Raw genomic sequence first — 25,067 nt, forward strand, 5'->3', positions numbered from 1 at the left:
AGGTTTGTGGATGTGAGACTTTGTGAGAAGCACTCACAAGGTGTACTGTTGAGTATTTCTAACAATGCCACATAGTGAATATACCATCATCGATATGTTGATCCACTCATGTTTTTATAGCTGCAAATTTAGTACATAAAGAATACACTATTTACATCAATTGTTCCACCGCCCTGTCTCTCTCTCTCTCTCTCTCTCTCCCTATCAGGAACGCGTCTATAGTCACCTCCCACTCCGACATTTCCCACATTAATATGCAGCGCGTGTGTGTCCACATGCACGTTATCAACAGGGGAAATAACTACATCTCCGGCACGACGATCCTCTGAACAAATCCCTCCGCGCCCCCCTCGCAACATTACGCCGCCCCCAGGTAGCTATACGCTTGTCACTCCTTCTTTTGGGACTGCCAGCCGTTGCATGCGCTGCCCCGTCACATTTGTTGTGTGTGTGTGCACGCGTGTGCGCGTTAATGTGCTGGTGGGCACTGGCGGTGGGAGGACGTCGGCACTGACTGCAGCGCATTGCGATGCGCGGAGGGCGAGTAAGGATGCGGTGCCTGCATGAGCTGCACGCCTGAAGCCCGCAGCAGCGGTGCGCGCGGCCGCCTCCTGTGCGGACACAGTGCGGGGAGGCGTCGCTGGAGTTCATGCGCACACCTCCGGGCGGAGAGGGCCGAGGTGCTTCTGCAGCGACGCAGCGTTTTCAGAGGGATACCGTCTCGATACGTGACTCCGAGCCCATAGCTGCTCCCTGGCTCGGGATCTTACAGGGAGGGGGTGGGGAGGCGGAGGGAGGGGGTGGGGGGGGGTCCAACGCGGCACCCCGCCCGCCCGCCCCGCCTCGTTTGGACTGCAGGGATAAGGACCTAAACGGTGATATCCCGGGGAACGGAACCGCCGAGCAGGTGTTGGCGGCGCATCCGCGCACCGTTTCTCCTCGCATCCCGCACATCTGCGCCAAAGGTAAGCCTCTGCCGCCCTGTGCGCCAGCCGTGGATGCAGGGACCGTGTAGGTGTGCATTGGCTAACAGGAGCGATGGTGATGATGATGATGCCCAAAGCAGTTGAACCTGTCATTAAAAAACCGCAGCGCCTTATAATCATCAGCGTGTTCTGCTGTTGCGGTTTTGCACCAAAAAGGGATGATCTGTGGGGAGATGTGGGGCGTCATTCAGGAGTCTTGGGAACGCGATACATGGAAAGAAAATGACGTAGGGAATTCCCACAGTAATCCAATAGCGCGCGATGACACCTGCACATTCCGACATGGCCCGCTCAGGCGTGTGCGCAAAGACGCCGCGCGCGGCCTCGGCGGCGCAGCACGGATTGGTTCGGAACGATTAAAGTTGGGGACGAGTTGTTATGTAACGTGGTTTTGCTGACGTGCGCGGGGGTTACCTTGAGTCTGTTGGAGCGCTGAGATGCTGATGGGCCGGTGCGGCCTGTGTTTACACACGGACGGGTGGCGTGTGAGCGCCCTGGCTTCATCCGTGATGGAATGTGTCATCTTTCTGATTGGCTGCTGTAATCCGCTTCATGGGCCTGCGGTGTTTTAGATGAATTCCCCTCAAAGACCTTGCACACAAATTTGGTTATTGCAGCAAATCTGTAATCTGAGACATTTTGGAACTACCACCATCACATAAACGCACATTCCCACACTTGGCAGAATTTGACCAGGAAGCAACTTGTGAATGTTTGGTTCTGACGTCTGTTGGCGCAGAACCTGTGACTGGTCAGCTGCAGATGGGTCTGTAACTGAAGTTTCTGAATCGTGGTATCAGGAGCGAGTAGACGCTGAGGGGGAAGTGAGGCAAAAAAATATGTGTGTGTACAGTAATTATTTCCTCCTAATGACAGTGTTGAATACGTAAAAGCAATGCTAAGTCTCTATTTCAGACACAGCAAATGAGTAGAGAACTTCCGTAGGTCTTGAGAGCAGGTTCCAACGGTTAGGGTCTTGTTTCTTGTTCTTCTTGTTTGTATCCCCATGGTTGAATGCACTAAGTCGCTTTGGATAAAAGTGTCAGCTGAATGACATGTAATGTGATGTAATGTTATGGCATATCATATCATTCTGCACCCCTGCTGAAGTGTACTTGAAGATTGGAAGGGCGTGAAGGGTCACTGCTAGAATCCACCGTAAACGGCTGCTGAGGAGAGAAGATACGGGGCTGTGTCGTCCCGTCTCCCCTGATCAGACCCCTTCAGGACGACGTCTGCAAGTATTTGCTTAGTCCAATTACAGATCCTGTGAGTACAAATAGATGCAGTTATAACAAGAGATTGCTTTTCCTGTATCCCACCTTAAATTGAAAATACACTGCCCATATTTTGGAAGGTGCTGGGGGTTGGACTTGAATACCTTAAGGGTATTGGCCAAAATGCCTCTGCAGTAGCAGTTGTTTGAAAGTTGAGGGTTAATGGGTCAATTTAAAAAATAAAGGAATTACATGTGTTGTCAAAGTCTGGTGTAGGAAACATTTAAAGGCACTTATGTGCTGTGTGGAAATGTTTAGTTGACCAGTACAGAAGCCCTGAATGAACATGATTCAAACATTCCCTTCGTTATCCTCCCCTCATCTAAATGTGAATGTTTCACTCAACTCGTGTGACCGTGAACGTGTTCAAAGGGATAAATTAAAATCAAGCCATCCAACACTTTACTGTATCAATTTAGGGATTTCTGCTTCGAAATAGCTAAAGTTATTTTTAGCTAAAGGGTATTATTATATCAGGGAGCATCGTGTTTGTAAAGCACCTTGAGGAGTCAGAAGAGCACTACGCTACAAATGTGGCTTTTACTTAGAGGAAAGCACATTGGTAACTGTACCAAAATGCTTGATTTAAGAGATTATTATTTATAAGAGAAAAGGTGACGTGTACATTTACAGGGGAGAGAGTTCTGCATAATGTGCTCTTTCTGCACGAACAGTAATGACGGATCCCAAAGTCGTTGCTTTTGATGCGATTCTTGCAGAAAAGAGGATGTTCAGCAGTTCAAACACCTCCATCACATCCATTTGTACACTTCTGTGTACAGTTGTTATGTCGGTCATAAATCCATACGCAACCCACTTTCCTATTTATAGAAAGGTCAACTTTCTGAACTCGAGAGTGATATCAATCAGTCTTGAGGCGTGAATGCCGTTTTCCACTGTCATGGAGGAATACCTCCCAGGGAGTGACTCACCCCGGTGTGTTTAGATAAATCAACCGTGTATATCGTCTCACAATGACTCACCCATCAGGCCCATCCACCCTCAAGTTCAGGTCGGAGCCCAGAGAGGACGTAGTTGTGAAGAGAATGTATTTTCAGATATAATGTTTCTTTAAGAAGAATAGTAACCGCGTGTGTGTGTGTGTGTGTGTGTGTGTGTGTGTGTGTGTGTGTGTGTGTGTGTGTGAGAGGGCTCCCCAAGGTGCCCGTTCTGTCAAGCTGTAAGTGCAGCAGTCACCTCCACAGGAACACAGGAGGGGTCCCTCTCTGCTGACACACACACACACACACACGCACACACATGCACACACACACACACACACACACACACACACACACGCACACACATGCACACAGAGATTGAGATGCATAGGAATCCCATCCCATCATATGAATATCGGGTGCATGTACCTACTGTATCTATACAACATTAAAAACACTGAAAAGAAGAGAGCAGAGCATTTGTTCTTTGTCTTAACAAAACCACTTCAGGAGGTTCTGTCTTTAATTGAAGACGTGTATCTTTAAAAAACGGGTCCCCGCGCACTCAAACAGGAGAGAGAAACAGAAAAACATTTCTTGGCGACTCTTTACAGCCACAGACGAATGAATAATTGCTGAACTAAACCAGCCTGAAGATGAGAATCTGAAACTATTACATGAGAGTGGGCGGAGCCCAGGTCGTAGCTGGCTGATTCCGATTGACTGGTCTACATGTGAGGGGCGGGACTTACCAAAGGTTCAGGGGTGCCATCATAACGATGCAGTCACCCAAAGCAGCACCGTGGCTCACTAATGTATTTCAATAGCTTTTCTTTAAATTTAATATATATTTTTTTATTTACTTCTTCTATTATGTAGTTACTCTGTTATTCAACTCTTAATTAACTAATTGTTTCCAGAGTAAAAGACATAGAAACGTTCAACTCGGAGCGGCGCAGGAGCCGCCTGTGATTGTGACGATTCAGCATGTCTTCGCTGTGAGGGGAGGTGGGCTACCACGTCGTTATGATGCTACCTGTCAGTCACGGCGGGCACACCGGAGGGCCGGGGGATGGCTAAACAATTCAGACCTCTTCAGCCTCGTCATTTAAAAAACCCACAGCTGTCACAAGCAATGGCCTTATTGTACATTTACAACAGCTAGAAACCCTCCGCCAACGCTCTAAACACGAGACATAAAGAATAAACGAGAACACTCCACAATCCCCTCCTGCTGGGCTCACGTCCTCTGCACAGATGTTGCTTTTTAGCTGCACAGTGGTGCAGAGTTACAGAGGGCGCCGTGAAATTCCCAGAGAACGGCTAGAATGAGCCGTCCCTTTTTGGGGGCCCTCACACCTTGCTCGTCTCCCTGAGGATCAGTCAGCCCTCCTGCATCGGGTCGGAGCTGTGCGCGCCGGTCGGTGCAGTGGGATTACGCTGTGAGCCGGCAGTCCTTTAGAAGTAAAAAGCACTAGTCCAGATTGTGGCGTGCCCCCTACCCGAGGTCACGTTTCGGTGTGCGCTGACAGACTCCTCACTCCGCCCGCACTGAGTGGGCCGGGTGGCGTCTCCCACTCCACATCGGGGTTGGACAATGTGCTTGGAAACGCAGGAACACTTACATAACAACTCAGCAGCTACATATACACTTATTTTAGTTTATTTTCCTCTGAGCAGAGTACCCCCCCCCCCCCATGCTGCTACAGCATGAGCACACAGGAGCAGGATTTACGTATTCCTGCATCTGCAATGAAGGTTTTATTTAGTCGTAAATCCCTGTGTGTGTGTGTGTGTGTGTGTGTGTGTGTGTGTGTGTGATGGAGCTGCGCTCTGGTAATCTTGTCAGGGACGTCCATGCAACAGATCTAATTTCAATTTAAGGTCTGCGTTGTCACGGAAACACAGCCGATCCACATACACCAGAGCGGAGGCCAGTTCATCATTTCCGTTGAGTCAGTTCAAAATGCGAAGTGAATTGATTGAGGCCCTCAGGAGCGATACGCGTATTAGACAATTTGACATACGAGCTGAGGCATACGAATGAAATGGGGATTTCCACAGTCTGCTCTCTACGTGTGACTTAAATGACCAGTCGAACTGCAGCGTAAGGAAGAGCAAATGGATCAAATGGATGGAACGTGTTGAGAGGAGACATCCACAACAGCAGCTCCTCGGGCCTTTTCTACCCTCTGAGAAGCACTCACAGCCGTTGTTTCCCGTCCTTTTGATGGGTAATGCACATTTAGTTGTTAGTGGGTGCACGTCGACAAAGTAAAGGACAGAATTTGCTCAGTGATGATGCAAAGTGAGGTGTGGAATGTGTCTCTGATTTAACGTTAAATGACGTGTTTCAATCATCAAGGCTGGCTTGGTATTGGTAAATAAAGTCACATGGCCACTGATCAACGTTGTATTCACTGTTGTGTCCAGGATCCACCGATGATGCTTCACCAACCACCATAAGTCTGCTCAGAAATCATAGAAGGATGCTGCGACTCCAAAAGTCGCTTGAGAATGTTTTTAAGGTGTCTTCTTAAAATTCCCAGCACCTTTTTAGTTATTTTAACATGGCGGAATTTAGGACGTGTTAGACAAAAGAGGTATGAAGTAAAGTCTTAGTATAACTAACCCTAACCCTAAACTAACTGACCATGCCAGTATTACTATACTAATCTTTAAAAGAGCCATGAAACATACTGTTGATAATGTAAAACAGGCGGAATGTAAAGTGTTTGTGTCTACAGCCCGTGTGGTTTCCCAGGGACATAATAGCTAAATATTATAAATCTTCTGTCTGGGAAGAAACGCTGCTCCTCAGTCCTCGGCCCGTCTTGGGTCAGATGCCTTTGACCGGATTCTAAGTCGCATCCTTCCTTTTATAACCAAATGGCTCCACGTGAGCTTTAGATCGTTTCAGTCTGCTCCTCTCCACAGTGGGAAGATCTGCTCTTACCACCAAGAATATCATATAGACCATTTGAATGGATAGTGCTTATAGTTTAAACCTAACCAGCCGTTAGAACCTGCCTGCTCCACCCGTTGCTGTTGTTTGTACAGTAAAGCATGGAGGGTTGTTCATGTTGTCCTCTGACAGCAAACAAACACCCTTGATGACTAACGAGTTCTTCACACATTTTGCGAATGCGACCCACTGCATGTAGCTCACGGATTTCTCCGTCTCTTTCCTTCCTCTTTAGGTGTCCATCGTCTTTGGCTACCATGAAGTCAGTGATCTTCTACTTCAACAGCTCTGTAAAGATGTAAGGACCAGAAGGGCCGACAACGGGAGCCTTTGGGGAGAAAGAATCAGCGCCTCATTTCTGAAGCTCTCGATGTTTGCAGATGGTCCCACTCTCACTGTGTGCACATGAGGGTTGAGTCAACAGGAATAGATCTCTGCTGATTGAGGACCAGCCGAATTGATAAGAGGTTCCTAGCCGTCCTTTTCCAGCAACGTTTTCCACGTGTCCTCTTCAACAAGCGCTCAACATGCGTCCTTCCCTCGCCACGGCGGTCCTGCCGCCCAGGACCCGCTCCCACAATCCACCCAACCTGGCAGTGGGGGGCCGGGAACACCTGTCAGCTCCACGCAGGCGCAGCCCCCACCTCCGGCACACCCTCAGCCCAGATAACCTGCGGACCCTGGCGGAGCGAGGCGGAGCCTCCGTCGATGCCGTCTCCGTTATCAGCAGCCCTGTCGGGCTCCCGCGGGCCAACAGCGACACAGACCTGGTGACCTCCCAGAGCCGGTCCTCGCTAACGGCGTCCACTCTGGAGTACACGCTGGGCCGCGGCCACAACCTCGTCATATCCTGGGACATCAAGGAGGAAGTGGACGCCACCGACTGGATCGGGCTCTACCACATTGGTGAGATGATGATTTTAAGCTCGTATTTTTTATTAGAGGTACTGCGTCGGGTCCAGGACAATTCTGATTGCCATTCAAGAAGAGTCCGAGAACAAGCGTCCGGTCCTTGGGGACAGGTTTGGGTCAGCGCTCGGGTCTTCAGAAGCAGATTTCAAGTCAAGCTGGAAATCTTTAGGCCTGAATGGTGATTCTCAAAGCTGTCTTGATTGTGTTTTCGGCATAACTGAACCCCACGCCTAGTCCTTTTAATACTAACATGCAGAGTGTGCAGCTGGACATGGCCTTCCAGTTATGGTCCTATGGTTCGTCCTGCGTTTTAAGATTGTAAAATTAAAAGAATTGGCACGTCAGATCGTGTGATAAATGCCAAATGAGTGGTGGGGTTGTGAATATGCAAGCAGACAGATGTAATTAACTGAATGACAGCTTTGTCAAAACTGTGCCAAAATTGGAAATCCCTCAACGGCATTTCACCCGTACGACATGTTCTTCAACAGTAAATGGAGTCTACCCAATTGTCACGAAGACGGTTGTGTTGACGTGAAAGCGTCGGTCTAACCTGCTTCTCTTGGTAACGTCTCCTGCGACACTCGACCGGCTTCAAGCCGGTTAGCTTCCCTCTGCTTCAGCAATGGGAGTGTGCAGCTGGGCTTGGTTTGCAGGTGCTTCTTCAAAGAGGGTAGAACTGCTCATTAGAAACATTACTAAATGGAGGAACCACTTGAATTGCAGACTTGCACATTGCGTCACAACAAATAAGAAACCAGAGTGCCGTCCTCACGCCTGAGCGGACTTGACCCTACCTGTCCTCAAAGGTTTTCCTGACCCCTGCGTTTCATCACGGGGAGCTGAGAATAGAAAGGGAGTCTTGTGCACACAACTCAATAGTAGGAGCTGATGAGACGTTGGGCTGAGTCGACATGTAACAGCTCTGCCTCGGTGTACAATAACATCTACACCATCACAAAGCTTGCATCTCCCCCAGCCAAACAGGGGTGGTCTCCGATGATGCATCCTGCTTAGCGACTGGAATGGGGAAGTGCTGAGGAAGGCTATCGCGCTCATCTGTCCACCCGGGTGAAAAGCAATACAGCGGCGCCGCTGTGCAATCAGCACATTTGTTATTGGGAAGCGGCGTCTTCCACGCTGTGCTCACATAGTGAGGAGCTGAAGTCAGGACATCACCCGGGTGGAAGCGCCGCTCCTCGAGCTTCATCACGCAGTTCTTTCTGAGAAAAAACACTTCTGTTGTAGACATGTTGGGGACTATTACAGACGCTGCGAATGGAAGTTAAAACCGGTTAAAAACGCTGCAGTTCGTGGGTCAAACCAAAGTAAGCTATAAGTGGCATCATGGGAAACGTACCATCCAGTGTTTAAAAAAAGAAATTAATAAATTCAGAATAGAAATCAGGGCGTTGCTTTGATTTTCGCATATCTTTACCAGTCTTTACTTTATGGAAGTACAATCCTATTATAAATGACTGTAGTAACCCTTTAAAAATACACAGTTTTAAAATATTTCCTTGAAATCATACCATCCTTATCCAGAGATATGAGATAAACAGACAAACAGGATTGGTGGTTGTATGTGTTAAAACCAATGTTTATCAGAAGTTCTGGATTTTTATTAAAAACTGACTTGCTTCAACTTAATATATATTGAAAACTTCCCTTGGAAACACACTGACATATATGATCCACCATTTTCTTTCATCCTGACGTTGGAACATCAGAAGCAGCGTCGTTCAGTCTGACATTGGGATCACTGCCTTCATCTTGTCAAGTTGTCTGTTTACACCAGATAAATACTGACTTTATCCCGCGCGTCGGAGCCCGGCGAGCTGCTCAACATGAGGGATTGTGTTCCTGATGGATAACGGCTCTCCTAAAACAGCGGGTGTCTTTGCCTTCCGAGAGGTCAGACGAACCTGCGGCACGGCGCCCGGCAGTAGATTATTCTGCATCGCAGAGGGCAGCTGCCGGTGATCGCTTCAACTGGTCCATTGAAGCGCCGCGTTCTGATGACCTGCAGGGCCGGATTAGCTCATCCCATGTTTTTCCCAACGCTTTCCCTCACGGGGCAGAATGCGCTACGGAGGAAAGAGAGCCTGGCAGGGCGTCGGGTCACTTGCTATCGATCACGAGGGCTGCCAGGTACTTCATTACCGATACCCAGGAGGGGCTGCCGCTTTCCTCCACCAAGCAGACGTTCAATGATAAGCGACTCGCCCTGCCCCTCCTCCACTCCCCTTCAAACATGCACACGCTCCTCTCGCGACTCGCTCCACCCGGTAGTTTGGTGCCGCATTGGTCTGTGGGAGAAAGTGCTACGTACGCCGGAATTCCCCCTCCCAGTTTTTAACTCAGAGGAAGTTTGCTGTTTTGTAGAGCTTGCAGGGAGGCTATTTTAGGAGTGGATTTAACTGATTAAAGGCATACTTGTGTTTTTTGACAAGACAATAGTCAGCATGCACTCAGAGACGGAGCACATTTTTATTTAGCAACAGCGGGACCAGAGGTCTGTCGTCGTTCCGTTTCACAGCCTCTAGGTTTTAATCTTAAGGGAACGTCCACACTGCAGAATTAAAACACACGGACACATGCTAATAACACTCCCCTTGTTCCACAGATGAAAGCAACCCGTCCAACGTGTGGGACTGTAAGAACAGAGGGGTGAACGGCACTCAGAAGGGTCAGATTGTGTGGAGGCTGGAGCCCGGGCCCTACTTTATGGAGCGTAAGTTACCCCAGAGAGACCCCCGGGAACAGACACCCCACTCTTTCTCAACATGTCTCCACTTAGAATGCTCTCCTGGAGTGGGAGGTTCGATATTGTTGGACATTTAAAAAAGCACAGATAAATCCGCAGTACAACTTTGTTTTGGCAGATAACGTTTTCTCATCGCTTAACTCTTTGCTGCTTCCTCCGCAGCGGAGACGAAGATCTGCTTCAAGTACTACCACGGAGTGAGCGGAGCCCTGAGAGCCACGACGCCCTGCATCACAGTGAAGAACCCTGCCGTCCTGGTCCGTGTGTGTGTGTGTGTGTGTGTGTGTGTGGGGGGTGCGTGCATGAATTAATGAGTCTGCGTGCCTACAGGACCAACTTGAGCTTCGGCTTGGGGGTGTGAGTCAGTTTGAGGTTTAGGTGCCCTGATATTATCATCATTAAAATGAGGCATTAATGATGAAGATTACACCAAATAATTATATTCAAGTTATCAAGTTGTTTAGTTTAGTTTGATGGAGGTGGTTGAACCGTGTTTATTGGATGTTGCACCATGTGTGTACCAAAGATCAGTGCATCCTCCTCTTTATCCCACCTGCCACCGTCTCCCCTGCATTAGCATTTTGTGCTATCGTGTGATTTGTGTTGGCATGCGTGCAGATTGTGACTTTGTCGGTTCCCCTCTCAGGCGGAGGGCCTGGCGGAGCAGGTGGGCATCGAACACCCACGGACGCTGATCAGCTTCACTTTGACGGGTGAGTTGAGAGTTTCCGCGTTGAAAGAATACTTTTATTGTGTAATCGTTCTCAATAACAAATGAAAGGAAACGTGGAGGCGAAAGCTGTAAATCATTGTACCGAAGCCTTCCAACGGCGAGACATTCTGTCTTTAAGGCTCAGTGATGTAATCTCTTCCTGTTTGTCTCACGGCCCATCGGGGGAAAACAAGGCTAAACTTATAAAGCTGTCTTCAGGAAACAAAGAGTAGTAATTCAGAGACAGTTCTCCGTTTTCTAAAGAAGGCGGCCGGTATAGCCGTCTTTTAAAAGTATGTAAACAGGAAAACCGCAGCAAACACATGTTCACTACAGCTTGTTTCAATTATACGTTGCATCACTAGCGGCTTTTAGCTGTTTCCTTCGGCTGGCAGTACATACCATTCCTCCAGATGAAAACATTAATAAACCAGCAGATAGATTTTCTGCCCTTGTGTTCTGATGCAGTAATGAAGTAGTCTGTGGACACAGAGGCAGACAGAATGGGGCTATAGCAACAGAAATAACAGCTATTACTACTTGTCTTCTTCAGAAGAAAGAAACTTCAGAAACTAAACAGTCATACAATCCTTTTTTAACGTGGATCAGGAGGAATGCAAACAAAACTATTCTCAATATGGCCGACATATTCAAATTACAAATTCAACATCAGGGCCGTTTGTCTGTCAGATTTGAATTGTTTGTGCAACATTATTGAGTCAACGTCATCCCGTCCACCCGTCTCTCCTGCTGGAACACCACGGAGGGAGGCCTTCCTACAGATGTGGGCAAAGTAACCGACCCCCTGTTATTGGGTTAGCCTGCTAACAGACATTAGCCAGCCAGTGGACCCGCCTAAGGTCCTGGCTGGGTCAGCTCAGCTCCACACTATTCCGTCACATGCCACCTGCATGCCGGTTACTAGAACAAAAAGCCAGCAAACATTTGCATATATGCAGCAAATCCATGATAGCTGCCAGTCATAACATCTTGTCACCTCTCAGCAACAACACGTTTTGGAAGCTCAGACTGGCAACAACAGATGGACGGATTACATGTGCATTTCCGCACACATGCCTAACAAACCAAAACAACATATCGGCATGCAATATAGTTTAACCCTCTTCTCTTCACAAGCTCGCTGTCACTTAATGCTTCGCTGCAGATCTGCGTGCCACCGGCCTGAAGAAGGGAATGTTTTTCAATCCGGACCCGTACCTGAAGATGTCCATCCACCCGGGGAAGAGGAGCGTCTTCCCCATCTTCAGCCACCACGGACAGGAGCGGCGATCGGCCATCATCGCCAACACCACCAACCCCGTCTGGCATGGCGAGGTGACGCTTCCATTGGACTTCGAACGCACTGAGGACGTGTTCATCCACTGGTCCACACACATGCTAGCAACCGGCAAGAAGAGAGAAAGTATTGAGTGTATGTGCTTGTCTGCTTCTCTGCAGAAATACACCTTTGTGGCGCTAATGACGGACATCCTGTACATCGAGGTGAAGGACAAGTTCGCGAAAAGTCGTCCGATCATCAAGCGCTTCCTCGGTCAGCTCACGATCCCTGTGCAGCGGCTCATCGAGAGGATACCCGGGTAGGTAGCGACAGAACATACGCTGCATGTGCGCCGGGTAACTTGAGTTCAGTGACGAGGACAATGTCTCTGATGTCTCTGTCCAGAGTCCAACCTGTGAGCTTTCCCCTGTGTCGACGTCTGCCTACGGAACATGTAAGCGGCCATTTGCAGTTCAGAGTGGAACTCACCTCCACTGGGCCTGATGGTAAATTAATCAGTCTTTAAATTGAGTGTCTTTTCTTGAGATATTGGTCTTTTCCAACATTGAAACAACCAGTCTTGCTGCTACAGGTGCCTCTCCTGAGTCCATCATTGGCCTCTCTCCCCTGAATGGAGCACCGGGGACGCCGTCCGATGATGAGGACCTGCCCCACCACCTTCCAGGACTGGTCTCTTCAGGCCCTTCTCCCACCGGCTCCCAGGGCTCCCACAGCATGTGGGAAGGCGGGGCCACAGCCTACCCTGCGAAGGACCTGCCTCTGGTTGGAGCGCAGGCTAGATTTATGGAACACGATAGCCTGTCTTGCCATGAAATGCTGCAGAGGTCACTGATTGAGGGCCTGGACGCTATCGAGGCCCCTAAAGGCCCAGGAGAGAGGCCCCTGGGTGCGGCCTCGCCCAAACTGCGCTCCAGCTTCCCCACTCACACAAGGCTCAGCGCCATGTTGCACATTGATTCCGACGAGGACGACGAGAGGTCTGGAGCCAATGACATCATCCCTGTGCCGATGTCACCGCTGCTGATGAATGGAGAACCTCCAGACGCCCGTGGCCCCGATGAGGAGGATCCGTTTCCCGAGTTGCAGCAGGGCCCGGAGCCCGCAGCGCTGGGGGAGGAGCCCGAGGGCGCGGCTGGTGCGGCAGAAGACGAGCCCTCTGAGGCGGAGGTGGCCCTGGAAGTCGGGGCAGGTCTGGACCTGGATGATGTTTTGGAGGCGGACGTCTTCTCCGAAGTGGACGAGGCTCCTTTCACAGAGGCCGTGTCCCACAGTGCCGTGCCAGAGAGGGAAGTGTTCGAGGAAGGAAGGGAGTACAGCGAGGACCCCTCCTCCGATATTGACACTTGCTCCATGGCAACAGCCCCGCAGACGGTCTTCTCGTCATCAGAGAGCTGCCCAATCCCTGTGACGACTGCTGTGGCGAGTTCATTTTCCTCATGCGGTCACGGCCTGTGATTCATCTCTCGTGTCTTTTGTCAAATGTCATAATACCATTTCTTAACCTTCTTTATCCCTGAGGGAACGTGAAGCCCCTCTCTGCGGTTACTGTCCCCACGGTGCAAACACTCTATAGAGCAGCAGCCTGTACTTGGTCCTAGACCAGATGTATCTCCCAGCTTTCTTTTTGTTGCCTTGGAAACGGCCTCTTGTGAGCTGCTATCGTAGACTGACTTATCTCTGATATTTTGTAGCAGTAGGTGTGAATGTATACCAGTGTATATGAGATCACACACACTACATCAGCATGAAAAATGATCCTTTATTCTGAGGTTTCCACATGCTCTTATATTTTTCCTGTAGGAAGTGGTGGAGGGAGCGGAGGCGGCCATAGATCCGGGGGGGGGCGTCGTTTCTGGAACCCCACCGACCAATAACGCCGTAGACGACGAAGGCGGTGGGCAGGCCGCCATCGCTGAAGCTCCGCCGCCCAGCGAGCCGGCGGCGGTCGGAGCGGAGGTCAGCGCGAGGAGGCTAAGCCTGCAGGCCGCGGGGGGCGTGCCAGAAAGACGGGCAGGGGAAGAGGCGAAGCCGGTCGAGGGGGCGAGCGCGGCTGATTCGGAGCAAGTCACCACAGACACGGATGGAGAAGAAGGTGCTCAACCATGGATGGACTCAGCGCTTTTTAACTGAAGATTAACGGCACGCTGGTGCCATTCCAACAATATTTTCTTCATCATATTTAGACAAAGTCTGTCTTGTGTGTGTTTCCCTGTTCAGGCGCTCACGTTAACGGGCATCCTGTTCGCTCGCTGCCTTCTGTGCGTCACGACATCCACCGATACCAACGCGTGGACGAGCCTCTTCCTCCCAGTGAGTGTGTGTGTCTGCACGCGCACATTGTTGGTCTATGTGACCTCCTCCGTGCAGCAGCGTGTGTGTGTGTCTTGTACCTTCTGAATGACCATGACTAAAAACCACCACAAACTAATTGCGATTTCCCTAAAGAATGACTATTAACACAGCCGTTAGTGATCCACGATGAGAAGTGTTGGAAAGAGGACATGGTTATCATGATCTGAGGTTTTACATCTATTTTTAACTACGCAAGCTGGATGGCAATGTCTGTCAATCAATATATTTATACATATGTCTTGATAATTAAAAATGGTTAAACAGAGGTTGATGAAGCCCAGAGGATGAATCCTAATGTCGTTGAGGATCCTTTTAATTTCAGTCCACTCTGACATTTTCTCTGGCGCGCAGGTCAAAGTGTGCAGTTTTGGATTCATCATAACTTAATATCAGATGAAATATGATTTAACCATCTCTACCATCAGCTCAGCTGCATTTAAGGTTTAGCGCGATTACCAAACGTTTGCACGTTCCAACGATGATTAGGCCTGTTGGCAGCATGTAAGCATGTAAGTTCATATTAGCATTCATCTAGTAACCCACTGGCTTGTCTGTAGCTTTTTAGTTTGTTAATGCTAATTTTGCACAGAATAGAATAGAATTACGTATATAGGGATTGTATATGTTTTTATTTAAGCTGTCATTAATCTTAGCTTTTATTTCCACAGTTATGCCCCCCTCCCCCTCCTCCCCCTCCTCCCCTCTGAGACACTAAACACCTACTCTATCAATTATTCATTTGCTCTCAGACTGGGAGGCTCGGATCGACAGCCATGGGAGGATATTCTTCGTGGACCATGTGAACAGAACCACCACGTGGCAGCGTCCCACCGGTCCTCCTGCCCCGCAGGGCCTGACCCGCTCCAACTCCATTCAGCAGATGGAGCAACTCAACCGCAGGTGGGCTCTGTGAAGAAGCCTGTGACGCAATAACCGTCGCGCTTCTCTCAATAGTAGAAAACTTGATTTAGCAGCATGGCCACAGATTGCATAATGGGGCTGCTGCTCCTACAGATCCGAGAAGGTGCATCCCAGTTTCTCAAAGGGTGGGATTTATGATATTGTGCTTTGTCAGTCTAAACCAAAGGGGTATCCGTTTGTTGTGATATAAAACCGTGGAAAGAAAGAATTCTCCATATTTGAGAGGCCGAAAACGGAAATCTGCTATTTGCATGAAAAATTACTCTTGGCAATTCATTCATCATCTATTGAATCTATGATGTGAGAATTTATGCTTCATAAAAGAAAGAAAAAGTGGTGAAAGTGTTTTCCCTCTATGTCCTTGATTTGACTTTGAGTGACAGTTGTTACGTGTCCACATAATTGTATTCATAAGTCTGGAACAGTGTCAGACAATAACTTCAGGTTTACTCCACAGGTACCAGAGCATCAGGAGGACCATAACCAACAGCAATCGGTCGGAGGAGAACCCCGTCGACGTGCTTCCAGAACCCGAGAGTGATCTGATGCCTCACTCCATCTCAGGTTAGTTTCAGTAAACATATTACAAAAAAATGCATCAGAGGTGTTCAGCCACAAGAGTTCTGTACTCTGAAAAACAGATATTTAAAAGATTCACCTCTTCAAATGATGCATCTTTGGAAATACAATAGTCTGAAACATGTTGTACGCGATGGTCTCAGTCCATGAGGGTGTTTTCTCTCATATCCCTGACAGATAATGCTGGATAATAAATGCATAAGACAGTGTGTCCCCGTCTGGAGCGCTGACCGCTGCGTGTTCATCTCGTTGCAGAATACCGGCGGGAAAGTGCCGTCGCTCACTCCAGCGGTCGCTCGCGTCTCTCCCTGCTGCTGCAGTCCCCCAGCGCCAAGTTCCTGTGCAGCCCCGACTTCTTTACCGTGCTGCATTCTAACCCCGTCAGTCCCGCGCGCTGCTCCTCCCTTGCAGCTCGTACTCCTTTTACATCGATCTGCATACAGGCAGACACACATTTCTCTAACTCTAATAAACTCATTTTGTCTAGTTTAATGTCTGCGTACTCATCAAAGTCATGGGACAGACGGTTAGCCAGTTGCTCACAGGCAGTAATTTACTCTACATTTGTTCCTTGACATGCAGGTATTTTTGGTTTAGGGTTAGTTTTTGCTTTACAAACTTACAAATGTCTTTATGTAATGACGAGTGTAAACAAATGTTTTTGTGTGATTTAAGACGTTACTATAATTGAACCTTCTAAGACTAAAGCCATTTCAAAAATGACAAATGAACCTGTAATTTGGTAAATACTTTGCAGCCATTGCAGACATCCACGTTTTGAATGCTGACTAAAGAATCTAATTTCGAGCCCTTGTTAAATTACATCAAAGTCTCCAGCGCCATGTGGCAAATAGACATGACGGCTGAGCTCCATGAGAGCCGGACAACAAAGGAGCTCATCAACTATTCTGATCATGTTGCATGCAGTATTGATCCTACGGTAATCAACTTATAGCATGTCTAGCATTTATTTAAAATGATTCAAGATGGTAGGAAATAAAAAAAATAAAACTGGCATTAGAACAAATCTCTTCCTTCCGCCTTGATTGATTGAATGATTGTCATTCTCTGATGACCTCACCTCTCTGCCCTCTCTGCCCAGAGTGCCTACCGCATGTTTACGAGCAACACCTGCCTGAAGCACATGATCAGCAAAGTGCGTCGGGACGCCCATTACTTTGAGCGCTACCAGCACAACCGCGACCTCGTCACCTTCCTCAACATGTTCTCCAGCAAGCAGCTGGAGCTTCCCCGCGGCTGGGAGATGAAGCACGACCACACCGGGAAGGTGTGTTGACCTTTGACCTGGGACCACCCCCCCCCTAACTGGGGAAGGTCATGTGCATGTACTGATTGTATTCCGTGGTGTTTCTTTACAATCCTCCCTGTGAGCGTTCTGCATGTGTGTCTGTGTGCACGCAGTGGAGTTTACCCAATGCCTCTCGATCCTCAGCCCTTCTTTGTGGATCACAACTGTCGCTCCACGACCTTCATCGACCCGCGGCTTCCCCTCCAGAGCTCTCGCTCCACCGGGCTGCTGGCTCACCGCCAGCACCTGAGCCGCCAGCGCAGTCACAGCGCCGGGGAGGTGAGACACCGGCCGCCACTGCACCACTTGTCACCTACAGTCAGCCTGAGTGTGGCAGCGGCGCTGCGGCGTGAGGCCAGTTTCAAGGAGCGAAGCGCTTTGTGTGCGTCCGCATTGTGGGGCACGAGCGGGGAAGTCGTGCTGATAGGACGACGTCAGCACTGCTGTCAGATAGAAGTGAAACATCACCTCGGCCGCAAAAGTTGTAGACATCCTACTGCATGCATCGCCGGAACGACGATAATACTTCATATGCTGACTGCTCGCTTCTGTCTTGTGCCACTCCTATTTTCCAAAGCTCTTGGTAGAGTACCGTCAAAGGTTTGGACATCAAGGGATTTGTGGAATATCTGGTATTTGAGAGCAGTCCAAAAATGACACATTATCCATAACTTTTAAACAGGACAAGCTACAGTTTGTCTTCTAGGTTTAGCTTGAGACCGAAGCACTTTGGAGGCAAGTGTGGAAAAAAAACTATTCTTGTGGTTGAGTTTGATTGAAATAGTTCTTTCTCCAGTGATAAGTGTAAAAAATATCAGGGTCAAGTGTTGTTGTGTTGATTTAGGCCACAACAGGCTGACGTGCACTGCTACTCCATGTGGAAAGTACTCATGTTTTCTTCATTTTTGAGTTTTAATTCATTCAACTAGAACATAATACACGTGCCTTGTGTTTATAGTACATTTAAAAAATCTCACTCAAAGGAAAGATGTGGTCCCATTCAGAATGCAGCAGTGATGCACTTCAGCCTCCTGAGGCAACAAAACTCCTCAGAATGATCCTGACATAAACAATCACCAGAGCCCCGCTCCTCCTACGTGGTTCACTACGATCAAATGTTAGCCAGCTCAAACCAACCCACTGATTGATGTCGGTTCCTCAAAGACTGATCCTCTCTCAAGGAGTCTTGTTAATTCTGACAGGATCATCGCGCGTCGCCGTCGTACTGCCAAAGGGGATGATCACGAACGCGTATGAGGAGTTCAATATAAATATTGAACTCCCATTTGAATCAGTTCTGTCGTAGGAATTGAACGCGTTGTACGTTGTTCATTCTGTACACGTGACATCCAGCGGGGCCCTGATATCATCTCTGGACCGTACAAAGATTATTCAGGTTCTTTAAATTCTGCCTCTTTTTTTCAACTTTCCAACTAATTGCTGGAGAGAAAATTACTTCTAATAAATAAGTGAAAATAACCTATTGAAAAAATCAATACAATGGTATTTATCTTTTGTCATACCTTGTTTTATGCAAGTCAATTTGTATATTCTAACACTATTCCATGTGGAAATATCAGAGCTAGAACATTCAAACGGGTCGGGCGGATCGACCTCAGAACTGGGATGCGACCTGAACTGTAGTGCTTCCTTTTGTCACAGGTGGTGGACGACTCTCGCCAAGCCAACCCGCCCGTCATGCCGCGCCCGTCCAGCACCTTCAGCGGCTCCAGTCGAAGTCAGTACCACGATGTGGTGCCTGTGGGTAGGTCAGGCACAATCACACGCGCACATGCAGTGGATGCAAGTGTTGACCGGAACACCAGCAGACGCAGATATAAATACACGTTCCTCGTTTCCTCCCAGCCTACAATGACAAGATAGTGGCGTTTCTACGGCAACCCAACATAGTCGAGATCCTGCAGGAAAGGCAACCCGAGCTCGCCAGGAATCACTCGCTCAAGTACGTCCCCCCACGCTCTGTTTTCCTCTTACTTTCCTGCCCCTGTCTTGGTTTCAATGTCTCTCTCTCTCTCTCTCTCTCTGGTGCTCTTGAGCCTTGCTCACATCCGACACCTCCATCATCATCATCGGTCAAGCTAAACACACAGTTAACCTTTACCCCTAATGGATTGTGTCCGTTTACCAGCTGACGTGTGTGTGTGTGTGTGTGTGTGTGTTCAGGGAGAAGGTGCAGTTTATTCGCAGCGAGGGAGTCACAGGGCTGGCTCGTCTTTCTAGCGATGCTGACCTCGTCATGCTGCTGAGGTGAGTGGTGTTATGTGTTTTTGTGTGTCGGGGGGGGGGCGGACAGATTGATGGGTCCAATTTGATCTATGCTGTTCTAGGTTGTATGGTTCCTACATATATGATCCTCTCTGACTGTGTTTCAGCTTATTTGAGGAGGAGGTGATGTCATATGTGCCGCCATTGCTCCACCCAAATTACTGCCTCTCGTCTCCTCAGAGCTCCCCTGGTAAATGTCTGTCTCACTCCGTGTCTGCAGCCACTGTTTACCCGTCTTTATTAAGCTCTGTCTCGTTATTAAAAGTCCCTCCTTCTGCTTTGAGGTTTGGTTTACAATAAAAGAAGCAATGTCATAGTTCCTTCCTATATAACACAGGTTCATGTCAGGAATACACAAAAGACCTGCTCACGTTCCCTTGCGACCCCTAACTTCCACACACATGCACAAGCATGCTTAGTTTTCTTCACTCCAGTCCTCAAAGGTACTAAATTCCCAGCGGATATTTGATTGAGGCGGGGGCCCTTTTCACAGCAGCCGCTGTGAAACTGCAGAATGAGCGTGGGTGTGATAAATGACAGTTATGGCCTCGTTGCCTGGACCACAGGAATTACTGTGACACGCTAATGCAAATCAAATAGCGGATTTCTGATATTACCTTCAGTCAGAGTATCCAGGTTAAGAAATTAAGCCGAGTGAGACTTCATCAGCAAGAGTCGGAAGCAATGCATCCTGGTACATGTAGGCACTGCGAGCTGAGCCCCGTGAGCGTCTCTGGGTCAGTGTGGCACTTCTCTGTGTGCCAATCAATGACAACAGTCTCATATGAAATAATAATCCAGGATTAACCTGCATACAAACTTCAATTCTCAGATTCAGATTTTTCCAGCTTAGGCCAATTTCTGCTTTGGATCGTTCAAATTTAATTTGTATCTCCATCTGTCTGTTTTAATCTCTCTCTCTTTCTCTCATATTTATATCTCAGGCACCCAGCGAGCCAACGCCCGCGCTCCCGCTCCCTACAAGCGGGATTTTGAGGCTAAACTGAGGAACTTCTATCGAAAGCTGGAGACCAAAGGTTATGGACAGGGGCCAGGAAAAGTCAAGTAGGTTTATTCCTCACCATTGAAAAGCGATTGAGGTTTGCAGATTCATATGGCTCCAGTAAAAACATTGTCTACCGTGACACTGACGCTCTCCCACAGCTCCTCTCTCGGCGTTATAGTCTGGTAACATTTTTCCGCCGTTCCTAATTGCTTTTAGGTTTATCTAGATTGAATCTTTGCTAATCCCCGTCCCCCGCGGCTACTCCGTCAAGCTGTCAAAGTTACCGTGGAGCCCACGCTGTCACTGACCCCTTCCTAAAGGAATACCAGCTCATTTTGGGGGAAATAAATAAAAGATAGCAGCAGGCGCAAGGCTCTACAATGTGCATTAGAAGGATAAATCTAGGATGTCAAACTGGTTGAGCGGTGAAAAAGGGGGTTATAAAAAAAAAGATTGAACCAAAGCCAGATCACACAAATCACAGTTTAACGTAGCGACCTGGACAGCTGTCAAACCCCGGTCAGAGCTGGCTCATGCTACGCTACGATTAGCCAGTCAGCGTCCGATGGGCGGAACATAGCAAAGGGTCTTTTGCTTCCTGTGGAAATCCCCAAATGTACTTTGATTTTGCTATTTGGTTTGGCGATGTCGTGGTAAATTTCATCTGCCTTATTGTTCAGAATAATAGTCTATTCAGTTAATCATGATCATTGTGTATATCCAAAGTATTGAGCATCGTCACTATTATTATGTCCACATCGTGTCCACATCGGATGTGTGTGTGTGTGTGTGTGTGTGTGTGTGTGTGTGTGTGTGTGTGTGTGTGTGTGTGTGTTCTCCCAGGCTCATCATACGCAGGGACCACCTCCTGGAGGACGCCTTCAACCAAATTATGTGTTACTCCCGTAAAGACCTGCAGCGGAGCAAACTTTACGTCAGCTTTGTGGGCGAGGACGGGTGAGGAAGACGCATGTCATTCCCTCTGTGGTTTCAACACACACACATAAAATCCACAGTCTACTCGCTAGCAGGCAGCTAGAAATGTACTACATGGAATACTTGAACTAGGGACACTGTTTATTTGACCCCAAGCCGGTGTCATTGTGGACTTCATTCACGTCCTAGTTACTACCAGCAGAAGCAGCCAGCCGCGTGAGGCTTGAGAAGTGTGAAAGCGTTATATTTAGACGTCTGATTCAAGCGACACACTCTCTGAACTCTGAATCACTCTGAAGAGTGACGCCAATGCAGAGGTGTTCAAAACCTGCATTGTCTCTACTGACCAGCAGGGGGCGACTCCACTGACAGCAAAAAGTCACATGTGTAGAAGGGAAAGAGAAAGTGACTCAGTAGACATTGTATATATGCGTTTATGATCTCAATCTCTAGTTTTAAGTCATGTTTAGTGCAGCGTGATGTTCATTTAGTAAATTCTGATCTATTTAGAGTCAAATAGGCCCTAAAGCAGCGTATGCTTTATGACGGGCTTTCTGTGATTGACAGGCAACCAACGAGTGACGTCCACTTTTTATATACAGTCTCTGGTCTGATCAAGCTGCCATATTTCACAGATTTTCCTACTGACATGCATGTGTATTTGATTGCGTGACGGCTGCAGGCTGGACTACAGCGGCCCCTCCAGAGAGTTTTTCTTCCTGGTGTCCAGAGAACTGTTCAACCCGTACTACGGCCTGTTTGAATACTCCGCCAACGACACGTACACTGTCCAGATCAGCCCCATGTCTGCCTTTGTGGACAACCACCACGAATGGTGAGGTCCTCCATATGTTTATCCGTATGTTGTATCAGTTGATGTGATGTGCGTTTGTTGATGTCGCTCTGCCGCTGCGCCGACCGTAAAGTGGCCGCCTCGTCCTGCTCTGACTGCCTCGCGCTGATCCCAAAATAGAAGTCACCTGCCGGTTGCTGCGTGGAAGTTTGGATCAGCAATTTGTGGCTCACTAGACAATTTTGCCTCGGTGACAGTGATTGGCTGGACGGACGGACATGTGGAGGGACGGACGGATGGATGACCGGACTGATGGGCGGACAGCTAGACAGGAAAATAATAATAATATAGGCCGGATGAGGAAGGAAGCTACATTTACCCAAGTCTTCAGGGGTTTGTTTGTCACACGGGACAAACCTAAGAGCACTTATCAAATAGAAGAGTGTCGAGTCATCGCTTCTACTAGAGACAGTGTGTCTGACGTTAAAGGCTCAAGACAGACCAGATCAAGTGAAGCCGGCCGGACTGAACAGGAACTGTAAAGGAGAATACTTTGTTGAATATTCTTTGTGTGGCGTGTAGGTTCCGCTTCAGTGGGCGCATCCTGGGCCTGGCGCTGGTCCATCAGTACCTGCTGGACGCCTTCTTCACCCGACCCTTCTACAAGGGGCTTCTTCGCATGTAAGTCCCTCAGCCCGCTTCCCTGCAGGGCACCGGCGCTTCCCGGCAGATCCGCCTCGCTAACTCCATGAGAGCGTGCTGAGAATCTAAGTGTTTCAGTCACATCCTCTCTGCCAGCAGCTGGCAGGAGGAGCAGCGTCCTTATTAATAGCTTTGTCCAAACAACCTCAAACCCTGCCAAACGTCTACACTGAGGACAGATGTTTACGTAATGAAAAGGGTTCTTAACCTCTCCACTGACACGAATCCTTTTTTGGCTCTGCATTATCATACCGACCAGCATTTATTCAAATAGAAATGCATTTTATATTCTAATACAAGTCACGTGCGGTAGTTTGTGATGGTTATTTATAACTACATCGCGCTGCATTAGATGAGGATGTGCAGAAAGTCTTACAAAATAATCAAATTTTCACTTTATGTTTGAAGGAATGCAGTACACTAAATGTTCTGTTTGTATCGCATACTGTTTGTTTATTATTTGTGTCCCTGGGAAGCATCTCACATTCCTCCTACATAAGATGTTTCAACTCCTCTTTTTTGGCTCCGGATAATTAACCTTTCAACCTGCCTGCTTACATCCAGCCGTGGTTCGTAAGTTGGGCGACACCATCGGTGCTTTTGTTGACCTCTCGAAGCTCCGTGTCCCCTCTGCGTGTGCTCATGCAGCCCGTGTGACCTGAGTGACCTGGAGTTCCTGGACGAGGAGTTCCACCAGAGTCTGCAGTGGATGAAGGACAACGACATCGAAGACATGCTGGACCTCACCTTCACCGTGAACGAGGAGGTCTTCGGACAGGTGTGTGTGTGTGTGTGTGTGTGTGTGTGTGTGTGTGTGTGGTTGAACAGGAAGAGTTGTCTCTTCACACAATGTGTGACCACAACGCCTGTGATGGTGCAGATCACAGAGAGAGAGCTGAAGCCGGGCGGGGCCGGCATCCCCGTGTCCGAGAAGAACAAGAAGGAGTACATCGAGCGCATGGTCAAGTGGCGCATAGAGCGAGGAGTGGCCCAGCAGACGGAGAGCCTGGTCCGAGGCTTCTATGAGGTACGGCGCTTCGTTTATGAGGCTGTGAGTGTCAAAAGGCACATGATGCATATAATACGGCCTGTAGGTCGGGGCGGTGTAGGATTGTTCATCGACGTGATTCCCCGTTTTAGCTGGCAGTCATGAGAGAGAAGTAAAAAACTGACCATGGTATTAAAATACAGGAAGTATCATTTACGACTCACACATTTCTTTAAATGCATCATTTATTTATGAAGCTGTAACTTTTGATTTATGCTCACCTTATTTAAATGTCTGTCTCTGACAATTTGTTCTTCAGCTAATTGTAAGGAAAAGGGTTTTTTGAGAGATCTGAAGTCTGATGGAGTATTGTCAGATTCATATTGTGAATCACAATTATGTCGGCCGGTTTAACAGCAACAGGACTGATCAACACCAATGACACAGTGTGGTGGCGCCATTAGCTGCCATTTGTGTCCAGAACCGACTCGGGGAGCATCGGCATCCCTGCACCCGCACTGAAAGCCTTATCTGTCAGCTACAGCCGTCGAGGTTTGTGTGCACTGCTCAGCTTGGACGTTCCTGCACAGCGCGCCTGCAGGGGTCTGCTCAGACCACCGAACAGCCGCGCGTGTGCACAGTAGAAAGGCCGTATTACTGTATAAGATGGATGGTGACACGTGACAGCTCACAGTCCTGGACGGCCGCCGACATTCTGCTTCTTGTGTGTTTTCATAACTGCTACACACACGTCCCCTGCTTAAGTCCGTTGCTAGGCAGGACGGCGGATTACCGGGGGGGGCTTGTGGGGAGGCGTGTGAGTTCACAAGCCTCGGTTTGATCAACAAATCAATTCCAACGTCTAGCGTAAACAAAGCGGATGGAAACTTTTCTCACAACGTTCGTCCTGCGTGGATCTCTGCACCCTAAGGATCCACCGCCATGTGCCGTGGCGATACGTAGGAAGACAGATACATCAGAGGCAGCACCGGTACGTTGTCTCATGTGTTCATCTGTGTGTGTGTGTGTGTGTGCGTGTGTGTGTGCGTGTGCGTGTGCTAGGTGGTGGATGTGCGACTGGTGTCCGTGTTTGACGCCAGGGAGCTGGAGCTGGTGATCGCAGGCACGGCGGAGATCGACCTGGCGGACTGGAGGAACAACACCGAGTACAGAGGAGGTGGGTGGGGGGGTACGGTTGGGAACAACATGAGGAACGAGCCAATAGTCGTCCACAACCAACATCTAATGTCCCCCTCCTGACCTCGGTGGCTGTGCTTCCTGTGATTTCTACTTTCATTTGACAAAGGGTTCCAAAAATCTTTTTTCTGTTTGTCT

The 25,067-nt window shown here is 48.6% G+C and overlaps 1 protein-coding gene across 1 annotated transcript in view; it reads left to right on the top strand.

Moving 5' to 3' along the window:
* The first annotated feature begins 824 nt into the window (after nucleotides 1-824).
* Nucleotides 825-25,067, top strand: part of hecw2a (HECT, C2 and WW domain containing E3 ubiquitin protein ligase 2a) — a 28,930-nt gene continuing 4,687 nt past the window's right edge. Inside the window, exons 1-27 of the mRNA XM_078090702.1 lie at nucleotides 825-965; nucleotides 6,405-7,075; nucleotides 9,708-9,815; nucleotides 10,011-10,105; nucleotides 10,495-10,561; nucleotides 11,726-11,895; nucleotides 12,019-12,158; nucleotides 12,245-12,345; nucleotides 12,432-13,283; nucleotides 13,665-13,952; nucleotides 14,078-14,170; nucleotides 14,962-15,112; nucleotides 15,591-15,697; nucleotides 15,968-16,092; nucleotides 16,815-17,000; nucleotides 17,166-17,300; nucleotides 18,666-18,786; nucleotides 18,888-18,984; nucleotides 19,206-19,289; nucleotides 19,415-19,497; nucleotides 20,252-20,372; nucleotides 21,157-21,270; nucleotides 21,932-22,084; nucleotides 22,625-22,723; nucleotides 23,393-23,522; nucleotides 23,625-23,771; nucleotides 24,795-24,909. Coding sequence (XP_077946828.1) covers nucleotides 6,697-7,075; nucleotides 9,708-9,815; nucleotides 10,011-10,105; nucleotides 10,495-10,561; nucleotides 11,726-11,895; nucleotides 12,019-12,158; nucleotides 12,245-12,345; nucleotides 12,432-13,283; nucleotides 13,665-13,952; nucleotides 14,078-14,170; nucleotides 14,962-15,112; nucleotides 15,591-15,697; nucleotides 15,968-16,092; nucleotides 16,815-17,000; nucleotides 17,166-17,300; nucleotides 18,666-18,786; nucleotides 18,888-18,984; nucleotides 19,206-19,289; nucleotides 19,415-19,497; nucleotides 20,252-20,372; nucleotides 21,157-21,270; nucleotides 21,932-22,084; nucleotides 22,625-22,723; nucleotides 23,393-23,522; nucleotides 23,625-23,771; nucleotides 24,795-24,909 — 4,261 coding nt within the window. The 5' untranslated portion in view covers nucleotides 825-965; nucleotides 6,405-6,696. The remainder of the gene's footprint in view (nucleotides 966-6,404; nucleotides 7,076-9,707; nucleotides 9,816-10,010; nucleotides 10,106-10,494; nucleotides 10,562-11,725; nucleotides 11,896-12,018; nucleotides 12,159-12,244; nucleotides 12,346-12,431; nucleotides 13,284-13,664; nucleotides 13,953-14,077; nucleotides 14,171-14,961; nucleotides 15,113-15,590; nucleotides 15,698-15,967; nucleotides 16,093-16,814; nucleotides 17,001-17,165; nucleotides 17,301-18,665; nucleotides 18,787-18,887; nucleotides 18,985-19,205; nucleotides 19,290-19,414; nucleotides 19,498-20,251; nucleotides 20,373-21,156; nucleotides 21,271-21,931; nucleotides 22,085-22,624; nucleotides 22,724-23,392; nucleotides 23,523-23,624; nucleotides 23,772-24,794; nucleotides 24,910-25,067) is intronic.

The sequence above is a fragment of the Gasterosteus aculeatus genome, chromosome 16 (assembly GCF_964276395.1).
Source record: "Gasterosteus aculeatus chromosome 16, fGasAcu3.hap1.1, whole genome shotgun sequence".
Taxonomy (NCBI): domain Eukaryota; kingdom Metazoa; phylum Chordata; class Actinopteri; order Perciformes; family Gasterosteidae; genus Gasterosteus; species Gasterosteus aculeatus.